The sequence below is a fragment of the Pelophylax lessonae genome (genome assembly GCF_965119305.1).
Source record: "Pelophylax lessonae genome assembly, chromosome: 4".
Lineage (NCBI taxonomy): Eukaryota > Metazoa > Chordata > Amphibia > Anura > Ranidae > Pelophylax > Pelophylax lessonae.
In genome coordinates, this window is record NC_138771.1 from 135,298,112 (window position 1) to 135,314,011 (window position 15,900).

The following is a 15,900-nucleotide window of genomic DNA, read 5'->3' on the forward strand; positions in this document are numbered from 1 at the left end:
TATGTTTGGTAAAAAAAATCGCAAAAAGCGTATTTTGATTGGTTTGCGCAAAAGTTATTGCGTTTACTAACAAAGGGAAAGATTTTTGTCATTTTTGTTGTTTTTTATTTTAACGCGTAATGGCGGCGATCTGCGATTTTTTTTGCGGTACTGCGACATTGCGGCAGACAGATCGGACCCTTGACTGACATTTTTGACACTTTTGGGGTTACCAGTGACATTTCTACAGTAATCAGTGCTATATATATGCACTGTTACTGTAAAAATACACTGGTAGTGAAGGGGTTAACTTTATTTGAGAGGGAGGGGCTGTGTGTGTCCCTAGGGGCGTGATTCTAACTGTGATTGGCTGTGGCTTCAACTGTATGCAGAGTGATCAATGGATCTACATAGTAGATCCATGTGATCATCTCTCATACAGAGAGGAGAATGACAGGCAGCTTGTTTACACAAGCTGCCTGACTTTCTCCCTCTCCCCCGCCGATCGCAGAGTGGCCGGCGGCGATCGGGTCCGCCGGTCACACGCGCGGGGGGGTCCGTGACCACGCGGGAGCGGGAGCGCGCCTCCGGCGGCGCGCGCTCGCTCCCTAAACCCTCACAGGCGAGCGACGTAGACCTACGTCACTTTGCCTGTGAGGGGCTGACCGCCGCCGTAGATAGTCGTGCGGCGGTCTGCAAGTGGTTAATTGTGTTTAAATTGGATTTAATCAGTGCACAACTGTTAATATATAGATATATACACATATATATTTTTTCTACACAGAGTGATACAAATTTTTCACTACAAATTCATTATTTGTTTAAATTAATTTATTATTAATATAAGCTACACAGGTTTGCGCAGCACATATTTATATTAGGTCACTAGATTGCTTTAAAAAAGGCCTTCTTTCCTAGGTGTACATAATATAAATGGGTACCAATATTTATAGGTAAAGTTGATCCAGGGAATATCCGATTGCCTCTCGGGGGATCATAAAGGACTTTTTTTTTTCCTGCTGTATCATGTATGGTTTTTTTTCACCTTCCTCTGGATCAACTACGGGTATAGGATTGTGTATATGGGATTGTATGGTTGGGTTTGCTTTACTTTTTTTTTTTTTTTTTTTTTTTTATTGGTTGATCCAGATGGACATGTGTCTTTTTCCAACCTAACTATGTAACTATGTAACCTTGACATGCCTCATCAGGCTTTTTGGTTTGAGTACAGCACTAACTTGTCAGTAGTATCTAAGATTTAAAGGGTGGATCAAGTCAAACCTCTCAAGCCCTAAAAGAAATCTTTTTAAGTCCTACAATCAATAGAATAAGCTAAACAGACATCATAGTCATCAGCAATGATATTGCGCTGTTCCAAAATAAAGAGGGATTACAGTAAGCAAAAAGGGGCAAGCAGAATTATATATAAATCAGAATTCTGCAAACAGCCTTACTAAAATTATCATGAAAATATTATTTAAAAAAATATATATTATGGACATTAATATTCACAGTATTAAGTATGAAACATATGAGAAGCAGGCAAACATGAACATTAAGCAATGCATTCAATGTAACATTGGAAGAGTATTACCCTGAAAAAACATTATTTTCACATTTCAATTAATATGATAATGTGTAGTTTGCTTTACCTAGAACATCATAGTAGTCCAGACTAATTGTTTTTAGATAGGCCACAGCTTGAAGATTGTAGGTCTTAACACAAGCATCAGTACCCAATTGCTGTATACTGAACACCAAGACTGTGGTCTCCTCTTTCTGTTGTTGTTTGGTCAATTCCAAAATAACCTAGAGAGTCAAAGAACCATATGGTTTAGAGGACCACTACAACACATTTAATAATACATGTATGAAGAGAATTGTGTACATTAACTTACTTCTTTAACTTCAAATTTTAGGTGCAGATCTGTCAGTTCCTCAGGAGTAGACTCTGCTGCAGGTTTGGAATCATCCTTAGGTGAGGGCTTTTTTAGAACAGGGTTAGGTCTCACAAAGGAAGGCTGAACATCTTTAGTGTCAAAGAACTCTTCATCCGAGTCTGGAATATACAGTAAGCACACAAAATAGTAGAACGTGTATGGCAAAAATGACTGTTTCATTAGCAAAATCTGCACAAAAAGCCTGGCTGTCTCTGGCTTCAATAAGTTTAGCAAAACTGACCCAGAATAAGCATGCTGCAAAATCAAGTGAGGTTAGAGTTCTGAAACCGCTAAACTGCAAACTCATTCAGCACTTGCGATTCAGAAAGTACTTGAGGTGATTAAAACTGTATTAGTGCACTTGCAACAAGAACAACTGAGTACTGTCCGTGACACTTTTTCTTTGTACTAACGCCCACATTTTTAGGACAAGCTTTTGGGGTGTGTCCCCATTCTCCAAGGTTCAAGCAGTACTAATACACAAAGTTTGATTAGAATGTTAAGTAGGACACTGATAAAAAAAAAAGTGAAAAAAAGAGAAAAACACAAACGTGTACAAAGCAATAGTTAGCAATTCATGGGATTAGCTCAATCTGTTCTATGCCTTTCGGATTCTTTCATCCCTACCTTCTTGAAGGCTAGGATTTTGACTACTTGTAAAGCCTTCCATCACACCTTAAGGTGAAGATAAAGCTGAAATAACCTCAATGGGTCCATATTAATGCACTTGTTGGATGCATTGTGATTTTGTTAGTAATATTTACAGTTTTTTCACTTATCTTTTTATATCACCTGGTTATTGAAGTTTTTTTTCTGTGAAATGAGTTTAGTGAGAGCAGTGCAGCAGTACATATTTTGTTAATTATTACACCTGAAGGATCCATTTTGTATGGTGCATGTCAAGGAACTTTCACCCTAGAAATTACTGTGGGATGTATCCTTTCCTTTCTTTAGTCTGGTCCAAAAACTGCCCTTAAGAACCCATTAAGGAACATTTAAATCTCAGCCTTGTTTTTAAGAGACCTGCAGCCTCTCATTCTTGCCTTTGTTCAGGCTTTATTCAAGCCTCTTCTGGTGCCAGTTTCAGGTGTAAGGTGCTGAAAGCCGCTGCTCTCCGCATCTGTTCAGCACTTCGTGAACTGTTATGTGGGCCAGTTTTACAATCCCCCCTCATCTCTGTAATTGTTAGTTCGGCCATACACATTGCAAATACACGGTTCCCATCTCTGTCGGGAGAAGACAGTGATTATGACTAGAGGCTATAGCAGCCACTAGCGATAATCGTAAGACAATCCAGCAGGCTGGTTGTGCACAAGTTGATTGATCATCTTGGTACATTCAGCCTGCCCATTAACGATTTGAATCTGCTGAACCGGCCGAAGATCAAATCATGTATGGCCGACCTTACTCACTTTCTCCCTACCAGAATGTGCACTGTGAAGGCCAAAGGGTCACTGGACGACAAACCTGTCTAGTATTTGTTGAATATGGACAACAGAAGGAGCACATTGAGTGTTCCCCCATCTGTGGCGAAAGGGTTGAAACCCCTTCCGGATAGACAGCCCTTCCCCTGAAACCAGATGCTGATGAATAAGAAACCATAACTGAGATGTGGACATCAGATGGGCCAGACCATGAAGTTATATCCAAGACAGATTTAGGTGTGCTTCCCTTAGGAGATGCAACTCATAATTCTGGCCATGTTGGACAAATGGCAGATTACCATTCTGGTGCTGAAGTTAAGTCAAGCTATTCCTCCACAGTCATAGACTGTTCTCACAATGAATGCTAGCCTGTTGTGCTTGACACCTTCTTGGTGCAGGGGTTGGTTGTCAGAAGACACAACTCCTAGTGCCACCTTTATGGTTGACGTAAACGTTAGCTGAGGGATTGTCCAACTGTATTCTTGTCAGGTGTCCAGCACTAAATTGACAACAAAATTCCACCATGTTCTAGAATGTTGATTTGAAGGTAGGCCTTCTGACAACCAAGTGACCTGCACTGAGAAGGTGCTCCTCAGGTAAATACCCCCATTATGCATTTATCACTGAACTTATATACCTATGATACACACAATAAAAATAATTTGATTAAAAATACCTTCTGTAATTTAATGTTGTTTTATAAATTATATTATATATATATATATATAGGTGCTAGGTAAATTATAGTGGGGCCTTGCCTGCTTAACAGCAGGGCCATATTGTTCAGTTAGGCTGACATGAGCTCCCAGGTGTGCTAGTTGTGCTGGGGAGTCTCCCACTGTATCCCAATGAGGGCTCTCATTGGGCAGTGGAGGAAACCTGGCCAATAGCCCACCAGGGCTTGTATCCATCCTGAAAGGGCAGATTCTGCCACACAGCATTCTGGGAGGGGGTATAAGTCTGTGGGGCGCGCATGTCAGATTGTCTTTGGCGGGAAGCAGAGTCACAGGAGGGAGGCGACGGCTGTCTCTCCTCCTGTCAAGAGGAATCGGGTATCCCAGGCGGCTTGCCTGAGGGGGATACAGGGCTGAGCTGAGCTGCAGAGAAGGATCCAGTGTGCTGAGGACAAGCAGAGCTGTTGGGGGATGAGTTTTAGGAAAGCATTCTGAGTTGTGAGTACTGCAAACTGCCCCTGGGGTCTGCCTAAGACAGGGGACCACTCCGGAGAAGGTCAGAGGGATCCTGGAGCTAGCTAGCCGGGCAGCGGTGACAGTAAAGGGGGTGCCAGAGTTAACCCTGAAGAGTAAAGGGGGTGCCAGCGGTTGGGCCCTGAAGTGTGAAGTGTTGCAGCAGTAATTGCAAGTGGCTACCTCAGTCAGGGAGGACTGGAGGAGCAGTGAAAAAGGACTTTTGAGCTAACTGGAGTGTCAGAAGTCAGTTTCACAAGCGCCAGTAAGCGTTGGTTGGCATTCAGCCGGCGTCAAGTCAGCGCTAGAAGGCATTTTTTCTTATGTGTACCATTCTTGTAACTAGTTGAGCCAGAGGAGTATCCCCCTCATTCCCTTCTCCCATCCAAGTTCCTAAAATAAAACTAAAAACCAAAGATGCCGGACTGATCATTGTCTCAGTATTCACACTTGGGCAACGAGCTTAAATGTGCTGTTGGTGTTAACGGTAACCATGGCAGACCCATATCCAGCACTGATGCTGGAAATACAGATTCATACATATATATATATATATATATACATATATATATATATATATATATATATATATATAGTGGAAAAGGGTGTGGGTAATAAAGTTTAAATGTAAAATGTAGGTCAGCACACAGCAGCAAAAGAAAACAACCTAATCCTTAGGAGGTAATCATGCATAACAAGCATAAATGCAATATGTTACTACCTGATGAGTCCTCTTCCATAAAAAGAGACTTTGCAATTTCTTGTTTTAAGAGTCTTTCTGGTCTTCTGGACAAAATTGGGACAGCAGAGATCTGGATTTTTCAGAGACAAACAAATCCCTATTAGTAGTTCACTAAACATAGGAGTTTCAACACACAAATGCATAAATGATGTGTTTCATTGTCTCTGTATTATTTGCTTTTTTTAATGTACACTTCAATTGACTAAAGACGTTCCTGTATGCTGGTGAATCTAATACACACTTGAGCTCCTCCTCTTCTGTGTCTGTCCCCATAGCAAGCTGTTTGCTATGGTGGCAGATGTCTGGACTCACTTCAGAGCTAGGCCATACCTATCCCAGCTTTGTACTCATCCCTAAAGTCCTTCAGAGGGTCATAATTTCCGTATTCTACATTAAAGATAACCAAAATACCAAACAGAGTGAAAGCAAACTGAAATAAATGACCCAGTGAATTTAAGCTGCATCTGAACTCTAAAATAGCAGTTCTGGATGCATGGTTGGCTACAGGGGCAGAAGACAGATCTCCATGGCTCCACAAACTATCTAAAATTAAATCATAGGTTTTTTTTTTGGGCTTTGTGACAGAAGTGAAAACAATTACATTTTATTTTAAGAAGTAATTATTGTGCTTAGTGTATTAACTGTTTCAGTGTCAAATACTCAATCCTGTAGAAACATATTTACCCTCTTCTCTTTTGTAGCTGGAGTGACAGCATGCTGCTGAGGCAGAGGGATGCTGTTAACAAGGTCAAACACTCCTTGGAGTTTGTGGTCAGAGGCCTTGAGGCGCAACAACGGTAACTCTCCAGACACTTTAAACCTACAACAAAAATTATCTCAGCCTAAAGCATTTGGCAAAGCTCTCAGTATTGCATTTGAGCAAGAAAAACAAAATGTAAAACACCATGTAAAATAGTTCAATGTGCTCATGTTTTTATATACAAAACATTTTCCAAGCCAAAGATATTAAAAGCAATTAGTGCTGCTGACCTCAGTGCTTACCATCTTTGTTTTTCCTTTCTTTACCATCATGCTTTTCTTTTACACCTTTGCTTTGCTTCGCATTCCTCTCTTGTAAAAACTCTTCCCTAGGTCCTGTCCCCCTAAAAAGTCCTATAGAGACACCTTTGCATGTGCACTCCCAGCTGGCATTTACATGCATCCCCAGAAACAGAACCTATGCAGTCCTTTCTTATTAGTGCACGAGCAAGCAGTACTGTGCTATCAGGAGTAAGCAGTGGTGTACAATTAGTAATGTGTTTGCAAATACTGCATTTGAGCTTACACATTTCAGAAAACAATTTAACAAAATATTCTGGGTCTTAATGTTTGGTTACAGCAAACTGGTGACAGAAAGAACACAGTAGATTAATCAAACAGTGGGTTTGGTACAAAGATTTATACAGAAGAAAAAACAAACGGCCAAAACTGCACAAGGATCTCACCTTGGCATTCTGCTGTCTCGCTCTACCATGGCCTTTCCAAGCTGCAAATCAATGTCCAGAGGCTGCAAAAGGTGGAGAGATGAGGAATTCATAGCCCGGGCCTTCTTCCAGTCCTCACCTACACTCATGCAAAAAAAAACAAAAATAAATTTTAAAAATGTCTGCTAATCATTCTATTTTGGATAATTTCATTCAGCCAATCACCCCTGCAAGAAAACAAATAAAAAAAAATATATGAGCACTTAGGACTGTGTGTTCAGTGCATTATAACCATTGCAGTATGTGAAAAAAGTATTTATTTATTCATTTATTAAAGTTTCTGAAAGAACGGTGTGTGCTGCACAGCAACCAGATTCTAAATATTTTTAAAAGAAGTCATATGTTACTAAGGAAAAACTGATTTTTCTTTCAGATACTTTGATAAATGAAGCCCAGTCCTAATAAAATTTGCTCTTTAATTTCGGTAAAGAAAGTAAGTGGAACATGCTTACAGTTGTGGCTTTTCACCAACATTGTCTGTTTTAAAACAGTTTACTCCAATAATATATCCCAGTGATGCTGATGAAAACAACAAATATGACAATGACGTCTAGCAATTTAGCAAAGAAGTCAAAGTATCAAAGTATACCTGCTGACTGAACAAATATAAAAAAACAGAAATGGAAAATGCCATGTTCAATCTCTGCTACTACTTGTAAAACATGTAAAAAGCTGTAAAAAAGGAATCAAACTAGAATCAGATTAAACATTTTAATTGGGTTTTCCATTTTCATTATAAAGTAGATATAAAGCAAGAGGATTGGTGTACCTTTCCTGAACATCAGCAGTAATCCAGTGTGGATTCTCATGAATTAACTGTTCCAGGGCTTTGGATGTGCCGTTCCAATGCTTTCATGGTGCTCAAGCAGCCTCAGAACTGCTTTTACATTATTTAAAGCTAGTGACTAAAGAAGGTCACCCCCTGCCATTAAAGGGCTCTTACCCTAAAATATCCAAATAGTTTTATAAATGAAAGGTGGTACGAAGCAAAGGGCTCTTGAGATAATCAAAGGGTAATCCGCAGCAGATATACTATGTTTATAGCATATAACTAGAAGACACCACCTTTTAAAGTCAATGACCGCTAAGAATTTAAATAGATCATGGAAAATTAGCCTTAGATGGGACTTTGTAGGCACTGAATATGTACTACAGCTATATAAAAAAACATTTTATTTAGGTTACAAAATGAAAAACATTTTAAGCACAAACAATACATGGAATGTGCAGTGGTAATTGCACCAATGTATACAATATACATAGACCAATGTTTTTTTTTAACCCGACGTGTTTCAATGCTTTCACAGCTCGTTCCTCAGGGTGCGATAGGCGTCAATCTTCTACAAATATAAGTGTATGCATTGGACAATCATAAAAAGGTTCCCCCTCGAAAAGTGTCAGCCATTTGGAAGGTCCACCGGTGTGCTGGACACCGTCCTGGTGACATGGTAGCTTTGAGTCCATTATGGACTGATACGCTTTTCAGATTTTTGTGTTTGTGAGTATATCTCTTTCTACTTCATTTTAATAAAACTCGATTTGGGTAATGCACAAGGTCAGAGCACCCTCTTTTTGTTCTTTTCATAGGTGTTTCTATTGGGTTTCCCCTGACCCTAGGAGGGCAGCAAAATCTGTGCTAATACCCGGAGCCATAGAGACTCACCGCCGCCACATCTCTTTTGAGCACAGGAGTATTTGTTAGTCTGTTAATTATAATAGACAGACAGAGGCAGGTGAGCCTGGAAGGAGCTCACCCCTCAAAGGCACAGGGGCGCACTGGACACCCAGCATATAGCACAATAACAGCAAAGGTGACCAGTGTGTCCCCTCACCAGTATTGCCAGCAGCAGGCTGGCTGGCAAGTTGAGCCGGGAATTTTATGTGGTTTTGCTTTACATGTGTTGCCCTTCCATGTGCTCCTTGCTGTAAAGGCGAGTTATAGGTAGGGGCAGTGGGCATTTGTTTGTACTGTTGGAATACTGGTGATCCACAGCAACTTTTATATTTCCTCTATGAGGCGGTTTATTTGCTGATTACTTTGTTATTACTTAAGATAAAGTAATACATACAGGAGATTTCTGGGGGGACAAACTAGGCTTTCGTTGGCAATAATGTCTTGCAAAAACTATTTTCCATGTAGTCCACAGCCCAAACAGAAAAAAAAAAAAGTTTTTTCCCATTTTACCAGTGTTCGTTTTAAAAAGAAGAAAAGTGTTCTGTCCAAGCTCTTCTGTAGAAGCAAAAAGAAACTGTCAATGTTTAAAAATGAAAACGCAGTTGTTGGCCAAGGAAAAAAGGAGTGCAATAAATGACACACCATTTGGAAGAAACTAGTGGGACCCTGGTACACCCATCTACAATTCAGAGAAGTCTGGTCAGAGGTGGGCTTCATTGAAGGCCATCAGCTGAAAAGCCAAAATCCAAGCAACTTGCCTATGCACACAAGAACTCAGCGTGTGGAGTAATGGAAGCAGGTGCACTGGACTGAGAAATCTAAATTTGGAACATCTGGCTGTAACAGTAGGCAGATTGTTCACTGAAGGTCTGGACTGGAGAGTGGTAAAAGAATAAGAGGCTGCAGGGCCTGCAATTCTGCACATGGAATTGGGGATATGGTCAGAATTAATGGTCTCCTCAACCCTAAAAATGCAGATGCAGGGAGATACAATTTCATCATGTAATACCATTAGGCAAGCTTCTGATCTATCCAAAATTAATCTGGCAGAAGAACGACACAATACCTACAGCCAAAGTCATAAAGAACTATCTCCAGTAAAATTAAAAAGGAGTTCTAAGATAGTATAGTCCCGATTTCAACATCATTGGGTCTGTCTGAGATCACATGATGAGAGACATGCAACTGGATAGTTCTCCTAAATGTTTTGTACAACATACAAGCCAAATTCCTTAAACCGAGTGCAAGTGAACCCAGGAGAAATTATGCAGGCTTAGCCTAGGTTCATATTTGAGCTTCAGCATTTTCAGTCTTGAGTGTTTTTGTAATAGCCAATAAAAAACGATTCACTAGTAGAAGGAAAAAACGTGCATTTTCAGACACTGCCATTTAAGTTTGCCTTAAAGACATGCTGGTAGGTTAATTTGCTTCTGTCTAAATTTCCCTAGTATGTGTACGTGTATGTGCAGCCTCTCCAAATGGCGTCAGAGTGACCAAACGCCTAGGGTATAGTATAGCATCATAGTGTCACTTCCGGTTTTCGTCTGTGGAATGCACCGGCGAACTCGGCCTTCCTGCTTCATCGAGGAGGAACTGCTTTTACTTTACTGTTCGTGTATGCTTTATTAATAAATGTGATAATATTACACTATGGAGGATTCTCTTTATTCATGAGGGGCTAACACCACCGTAAGGAAAATTAGGGGAGTGGAGCCGACAGAGCGGGGTTTCTTGAGGATCTGATCCTTAAAGAGGCTTACCAACCTCCACTGGAGACAGGGAATTAACCCCTGAAAGGCTGTTTTCCCCTATAAGGGAACTTCAATCTGGTGAGTGTATCCCCAAAAGGGGTCACGAGTGAGCGCACGGGGAACCTGTCACAGCACAAGGGATTTATTTTGGGATTTCATTTAAGATCACGATTATACTGCAGCACTTTGATGAACTTTATGGCACCTTGAAGATTTTATGTCACTTAGCACCAGCTTATGGACTTTTCAGTGATTTAACAAGCACGGACACTTTAAAAGGGACCTCCACGCTTCTTAGGGGTTTCTATTTAGGTTTTTTGGATGTTGTATATGAACTTTTGAATTTTACCACGGGTAACATTTATTGTATTTATGGCATAAGCTGACACCTTATTTGCACCAGCACTTTAAGCAATTTTGTCACTTTTTATATTTAATTGGTTTCTCACTTGTATTAAGGTTTGACTTATAATAACACCATATTGCACCTTCTGAGTGGATGCCACTGCCTGTGGTAATTTTAGGGAAATCAGCAGCCATGTTTATTGATTTCATCTAGGCAGCGCCAATACTCACTTACACAGTAGCACGTTCAGACACAGCCAGAGAATGCAAGGCAACAGAATGCCTAGGCTTAGGACACAGGGAAGGCAACACCATGTCTTCATTCAGATGGAAACCAGAAAACCTTAGGAAGGAACGACTGACAAGGACGAAGCACCGCTTTATTTCCGTGAACCACCAAGTAAGGTGAACGACAATACAAAGCTGCCAGCTCCGACACCTTACGTGCAGAAGAAAAAGCCACCAAGAAGGCTACCTTCTGGGACAACGTAAGCAGAGTAATCTCACAAATGTTTTTCAATGGTGGTTACTAAAGAACCGACAGCACCAAGGTGAGATCCCACGAGGGCAATGGAGAACGCATTAGGGGAGCCAATTGGCGAACCCCCTGAACAAAGGTGCGAACCAAAGAATGTGTAGCCAAAGGACATTGAAAGAAAACCGCCAAGGCAGAACCTGGTCCTTGATGGTACCCGAGGCCAGACGCTGCTCAACACCTCGTTGGAGGAAAGCCAAACCCTGAGTCACCGAGAAGGAGCGGGGGTAAACCCAAGAGATTCACACCCGCTAAGTACGCTCCTCAAACGCAAAGATAAATCTTCCTAGAAGTAGATTTACTAGCCTGCAGCAGCGTGGGAATCACAGATTCAGACAACCCACTATCCTTCAGCACAAGGCTTTTGACAGCCAAGCCGTTAAGCCAGCAACTGTAAGGCAAGATGGAAGATTGGCTAACAGATCTCCTCTAAGAGGAAGTCACCAAGGAGCATCGGCGACCAACCGTATCAGATCTGCGCACCAACACCGGCAAGGCCAGTCTGGAGCAACTAGGATGGCCGTAACCCCTTCTGCCTCAAACCTACGCAGGAATCTTGGCAGAAGTTCTAGAAGAGAAAAGGCACCAGTGTGCCTGTGGCATTGGCCAGAAGATCCTGAGACCGTGCCACCAACCTAAGCAACCCCCTGTTGAGAGGAGAGACAAACAGGACCACCTCGGAAGTTCCCCACCAGAGACTCATCAAATGAAACACCTCCAGAGGAAATGTTCGGTATATCGATCGGTAGTCTGGATTCTTCCAGAGTCCAGACCCCCTGAGCCCAATCCGTGCCTAATACGCCACCCTACTTGGACAGGCTGTCTTCTGTGGTGACCACCGTCCAGTACAGGGGAAGGAAGATTTTCCCTGTCAAAGCACAGGAGAGCGAGGCCACCTAATCAGAGACCCTCTCATACCCCGGCTCAACAGGATCAGATTGTCTAGAGACTGTGGATTCTTGCCCCACATGGAAAGAATCTCTCTTTGCAGAGGTCTCATGAGGAACTGTGCAAACAGAACTGCCTCAAAGGTAGACACCATCAGACCTAGCACCTGCATGCCAGTCGTGAAAGACGACCAACAGCTGGACAACAGGAGCCAAATTTATCCTGCAGATTTTGGAGCTTGTCCCATTGGAGCAAACCCAGATAGTTCCACTAGGTGGAAGGAACCAGAGCCAATACCTGGAAATTAAATTTACAAACGAACTCCTGCAGAGTCTGCACAGTAATCTCCCGGTAGTCCGTAAGAGCAGTCGGAGACTCTGCTCGCAGAAGATCATCCGGATACTCCAGTACCGCAATCCCCCGCTGGCGCAACAATGCCAACACTGGGGCCAACACTTTGTGAAGACCCGAGGAGCAGAGGCAAGACCTCTTGACAATGCTCCTCACCCATGGCAAGCGGAGGAGGCTGCCATATCAGATTATTAGGGTAAGCGTCCTTGATATCGGTAGTGGCCAGAAGATCCCCCTGATGTAGGGATGCCACTACTGTACGAATAGACTCCATTCAGAACATCTGTACCCGCGGGTGAAGCGGTTCAGAGCTTTGAGGTCCAATATTGGACGTACCTCGCTTTCCATCCTGGGATCTGTAAACATGCTTGAATAAAACCCATGAAAAAAATGTTCCGATTATGAGACCGGAAAAATCGCCCCTTGTAGTAGCAAGTCTTGCATCGCACTGAAGAGACCTCACAGGCGGTCTGGGGATAAACGCAGGTAGGAAGGAAAAAACCTTTATGGAGGACAAGCCCAAAACTCGATCTTGTAGCCAGACAGAATGAGCTTGTGGACCCACTTGTCTTGACTCCGAGAGGTCAACGGGTCCAGAAGGACCCGCTCTCAGCTTACCAGACCAGGTCCTTACAGACTTAGATCCCTTGTTTTGAAATCCTGCTTAACGATATCATCCAGGGAGGATCCAAACAGGTGATCCCCACAAATGGAAGATCAGATAAGGCCTTCCTGGAAGTCTGGGAAGTCTGGGCCACAAACCAGCATTTCAGCCATATCCTGTGCTGAAGGACCACTGTTGTCACGGACAGCCTAGAGACTAAGGGAGCCGCATCCAGAGAGACATCACAGACAAACTGCAACCCCTGGACCAACTGTCTGCCAGCTCCGCAAAGGCAGGGAAAAGCTGTCCCCCCTCCACATTCTGACGCAAAAGCTTTGCCCACTCCAATAAAGTCTGGGACACCAATGCTATGGTGAACACCACCCTAAGGACCGAACCGGCCACAGTAAACATGTGGCGGACCAAAGTCTTGGCTCTCCTGTCAAAATTTTTTAAAAAACAGAGACTCCTCCAATGGAATTAGGGTGGATTTATGCAGCCTGGAGAGTGGAACTGCCCAATTTATTCAACAGAGACTATTCAAGGGATACCATCTATCAAAGCGCTTAGGCACCGGCATATAGTGTTTAGGACCACCGACAATTTTGTCACAGTAGGAGGGAAAATCTTTGCCGCTTTAGAGGATCTGCGGGCACCAAGGGGACCGCCGTCTTTGACGCAGCAGCAGCTGCATCCCCCATGTTTAAAATGTCTCACACCGATACAATCAGTGCATCCACCAGTGCCTTTTCATACGAATATGCAGTAAACGAGGAATCATCCTCCCTATCGGAGCACTCGAAGTGCGTTGACGCAGACCTGGTAGGGTCGCTATATACTAAGCTCACCCTGAAAACATAACAAGCAGGTGAGGCCATCGACCTCAGTCCCACAAGGAAAAGCCAGCCAAAGGTCCACAAAAGGACCACCTATTAGACCCCGAAAAAAAAAACAAAGGGTCCCCCTCCATAAGAGGACATAGCCCCTTTGAGGGGTTGGGGGCCACAGTGACTGTTTAGAGGGGCTGGGGGGGATGGAGGGGAACCCAGGAGTCTGACCATTCCAGGGAGGGGCCCACGTCCACCCTAAAAGACCCCCAAGGGAGAGGGGGGGCACTACTTACCACACCATGGAACCGGGTGGGCACCACTCCAAGCAGACCACCGCACCATCTTGGAATGGGGGTGCTGCGGGCCAGAGGTATGCTGCTACTCAGGTCATGATCAGGTCCAAGCATCCTCGCGAAACGTTTAACTCGCCAGCCAGCCTCCATCCAGTGGGGCTATGTTGCGGCCGACCTAGCGCAGAGCAGAGATCAAGTCCATTTGAAATAAAGCTATGACTAGGATTATCCCCCCTCCACTGTCATGATAATAATGGGTTAAATATAGGACAGCTCACATTTAAAAAAGCATGGCATGAATGTACACTTCACAGAGAGGGATGAAGGGTGCAGTGTCCCCGGGGTCTATGTCTGAAGAAGAAACAAGATTCCGCCAATCCACCGCATCACGTTGTCTCTCAGCTGATGTCAATACCTGTATTGGCGCCATTTGCTTTCCAAGCTGGCTCTGCCACAGCCGATGGCTTCCCCTCCGGTCCCGGCTACCTTAGCAATCCCGCCACAATACCGATGCCAGCATCCCGGGGACACCCTTGATCCCAGCATCTACACAAATGTGAGCTGATCATTTTTACTATGCAGACATCCCAACCTGCAAAAATGTATTTAAAAGGGAGATGGCACTCCGCGCTCCCTCCCCCCACCAATTTAACAAAACTAGAGGATGATTTTTTTTATTTTTCTTTACTTACCGTAAAATTCATTTCTCCAAGTCCACCGACGAACGTAGCTGCTGCTTTAAATCATAGATGGATGGGTAATAAGCCCCTCCCACTAGGAGTGACCAGGTAGAGCCAAAGGCTTTGACACGCCCAAGGGGGCGGGGTCCCTGGGTTATTACCCCTGGCCTCACCGTTGCATCTTCAGTTTAGTTGCAAGCAGTGAATAATAACCAAAACCCAACTCTTCAGAGAAAAGAGGGCTGGGAGCTATGTCCGTCGGTAGACTCAGAGAAATAGATTTTACGTTAAGTAAAAAATCAAATTTTTTCTTTCGTCCACCGATGGATGTAGCTGCTGCTTTAAATCATAGAGGGTGAATTCTGAAGAAGCGATAGAACCAAATTAAGGTCCCAAGGAGGTAACGGAGACCTCCTGGGGGGAGCCAAATGGCGAACCCCCTGAAGAGACATAAGAATCAATGAGTGCGTAGCCAAAGGGCATTGGAAGTACACAGCCAAGGCCAAGATCTGACACTTAACAGTGCCCAACGCCAATGTTGGTCAACCCCTTTCTGTAGAAAGGTCAGGATCCTGCTGATAGCAAAGGATCTAGGATGCAGCTTCAGCGATTCGCACCAAGCAATGTACGCTTTCCACGCACGATGATAAATCTTCAGAGAAGTGGACTTCCTAGCCTTGAGTAAGGTAGGGATCACAGAATCGGACAGACCCTTGTCCTTTTAACACCTTGCTCTCAACAGCCAAGCCGTTAAAACCAGCGACTGTAAAGCAGGATGGAAGATCAGACCCTGAGATAGAAGAAGTGTCCACAGACCTGCAACCTTCAGCCGAATCACATCAGCGTACCAGGATCTCCAGGGCCAATCGGGAGCCACCAGAATTACCGGAATCCCCTCCAACTTTATCCTGCATAGATGGCGAGATAAAAGTTTCAGCGGAGGAAACACAAATTAGCCCATACTGGCTCCAGGGAGCAACCAGGGCGTCTACTGCGTCGGTCAGAGGATCTCTGGACCGAGCCACAAACTTTGAAACGTTCCTGTTTTCTCCTAAGACCAGGCAGCTAAAATTGAAGATGCAACGGTGAGGCCAGGATTAATAACCCAGGGACCCCGCCCCCTGGGCATGTCAAAGCCTTTGGCTCTACCTGGTCACTCCTAGTGGGAGGGGCTTATTACCCATCCGTCTGA

The 15,900-nt window shown here is 43.7% G+C and overlaps 1 protein-coding gene across 5 annotated transcripts in view; it reads right to left on the minus strand.

The window, feature by feature from the left end:
* The window catches only part of VPS13C (vacuolar protein sorting 13 homolog C), a 555,353-nt gene that overhangs the window by 336,015 nt on the left and 203,438 nt on the right, over positions 1–15,900 (minus strand). For all 5 annotated transcript variants that reach the window (XM_082257056.1, XM_082257055.1, XM_082257057.1 and 2 more), the window contains 5 exons: positions 6,718–6,835; positions 5,957–6,092; positions 5,252–5,342; positions 1,878–2,038; positions 1,632–1,788 (listed from right to left, as the gene is read on the minus strand). In XM_082257056.1, coding sequence (XP_082113182.1) covers positions 1,632–1,788; positions 1,878–2,038; positions 5,252–5,342; positions 5,957–6,092; positions 6,718–6,835 — 663 coding nt within the window. The remainder of the gene's footprint in view (positions 1–1,631; positions 1,789–1,877; positions 2,039–5,251; positions 5,343–5,956; positions 6,093–6,717; positions 6,836–15,900) is intronic.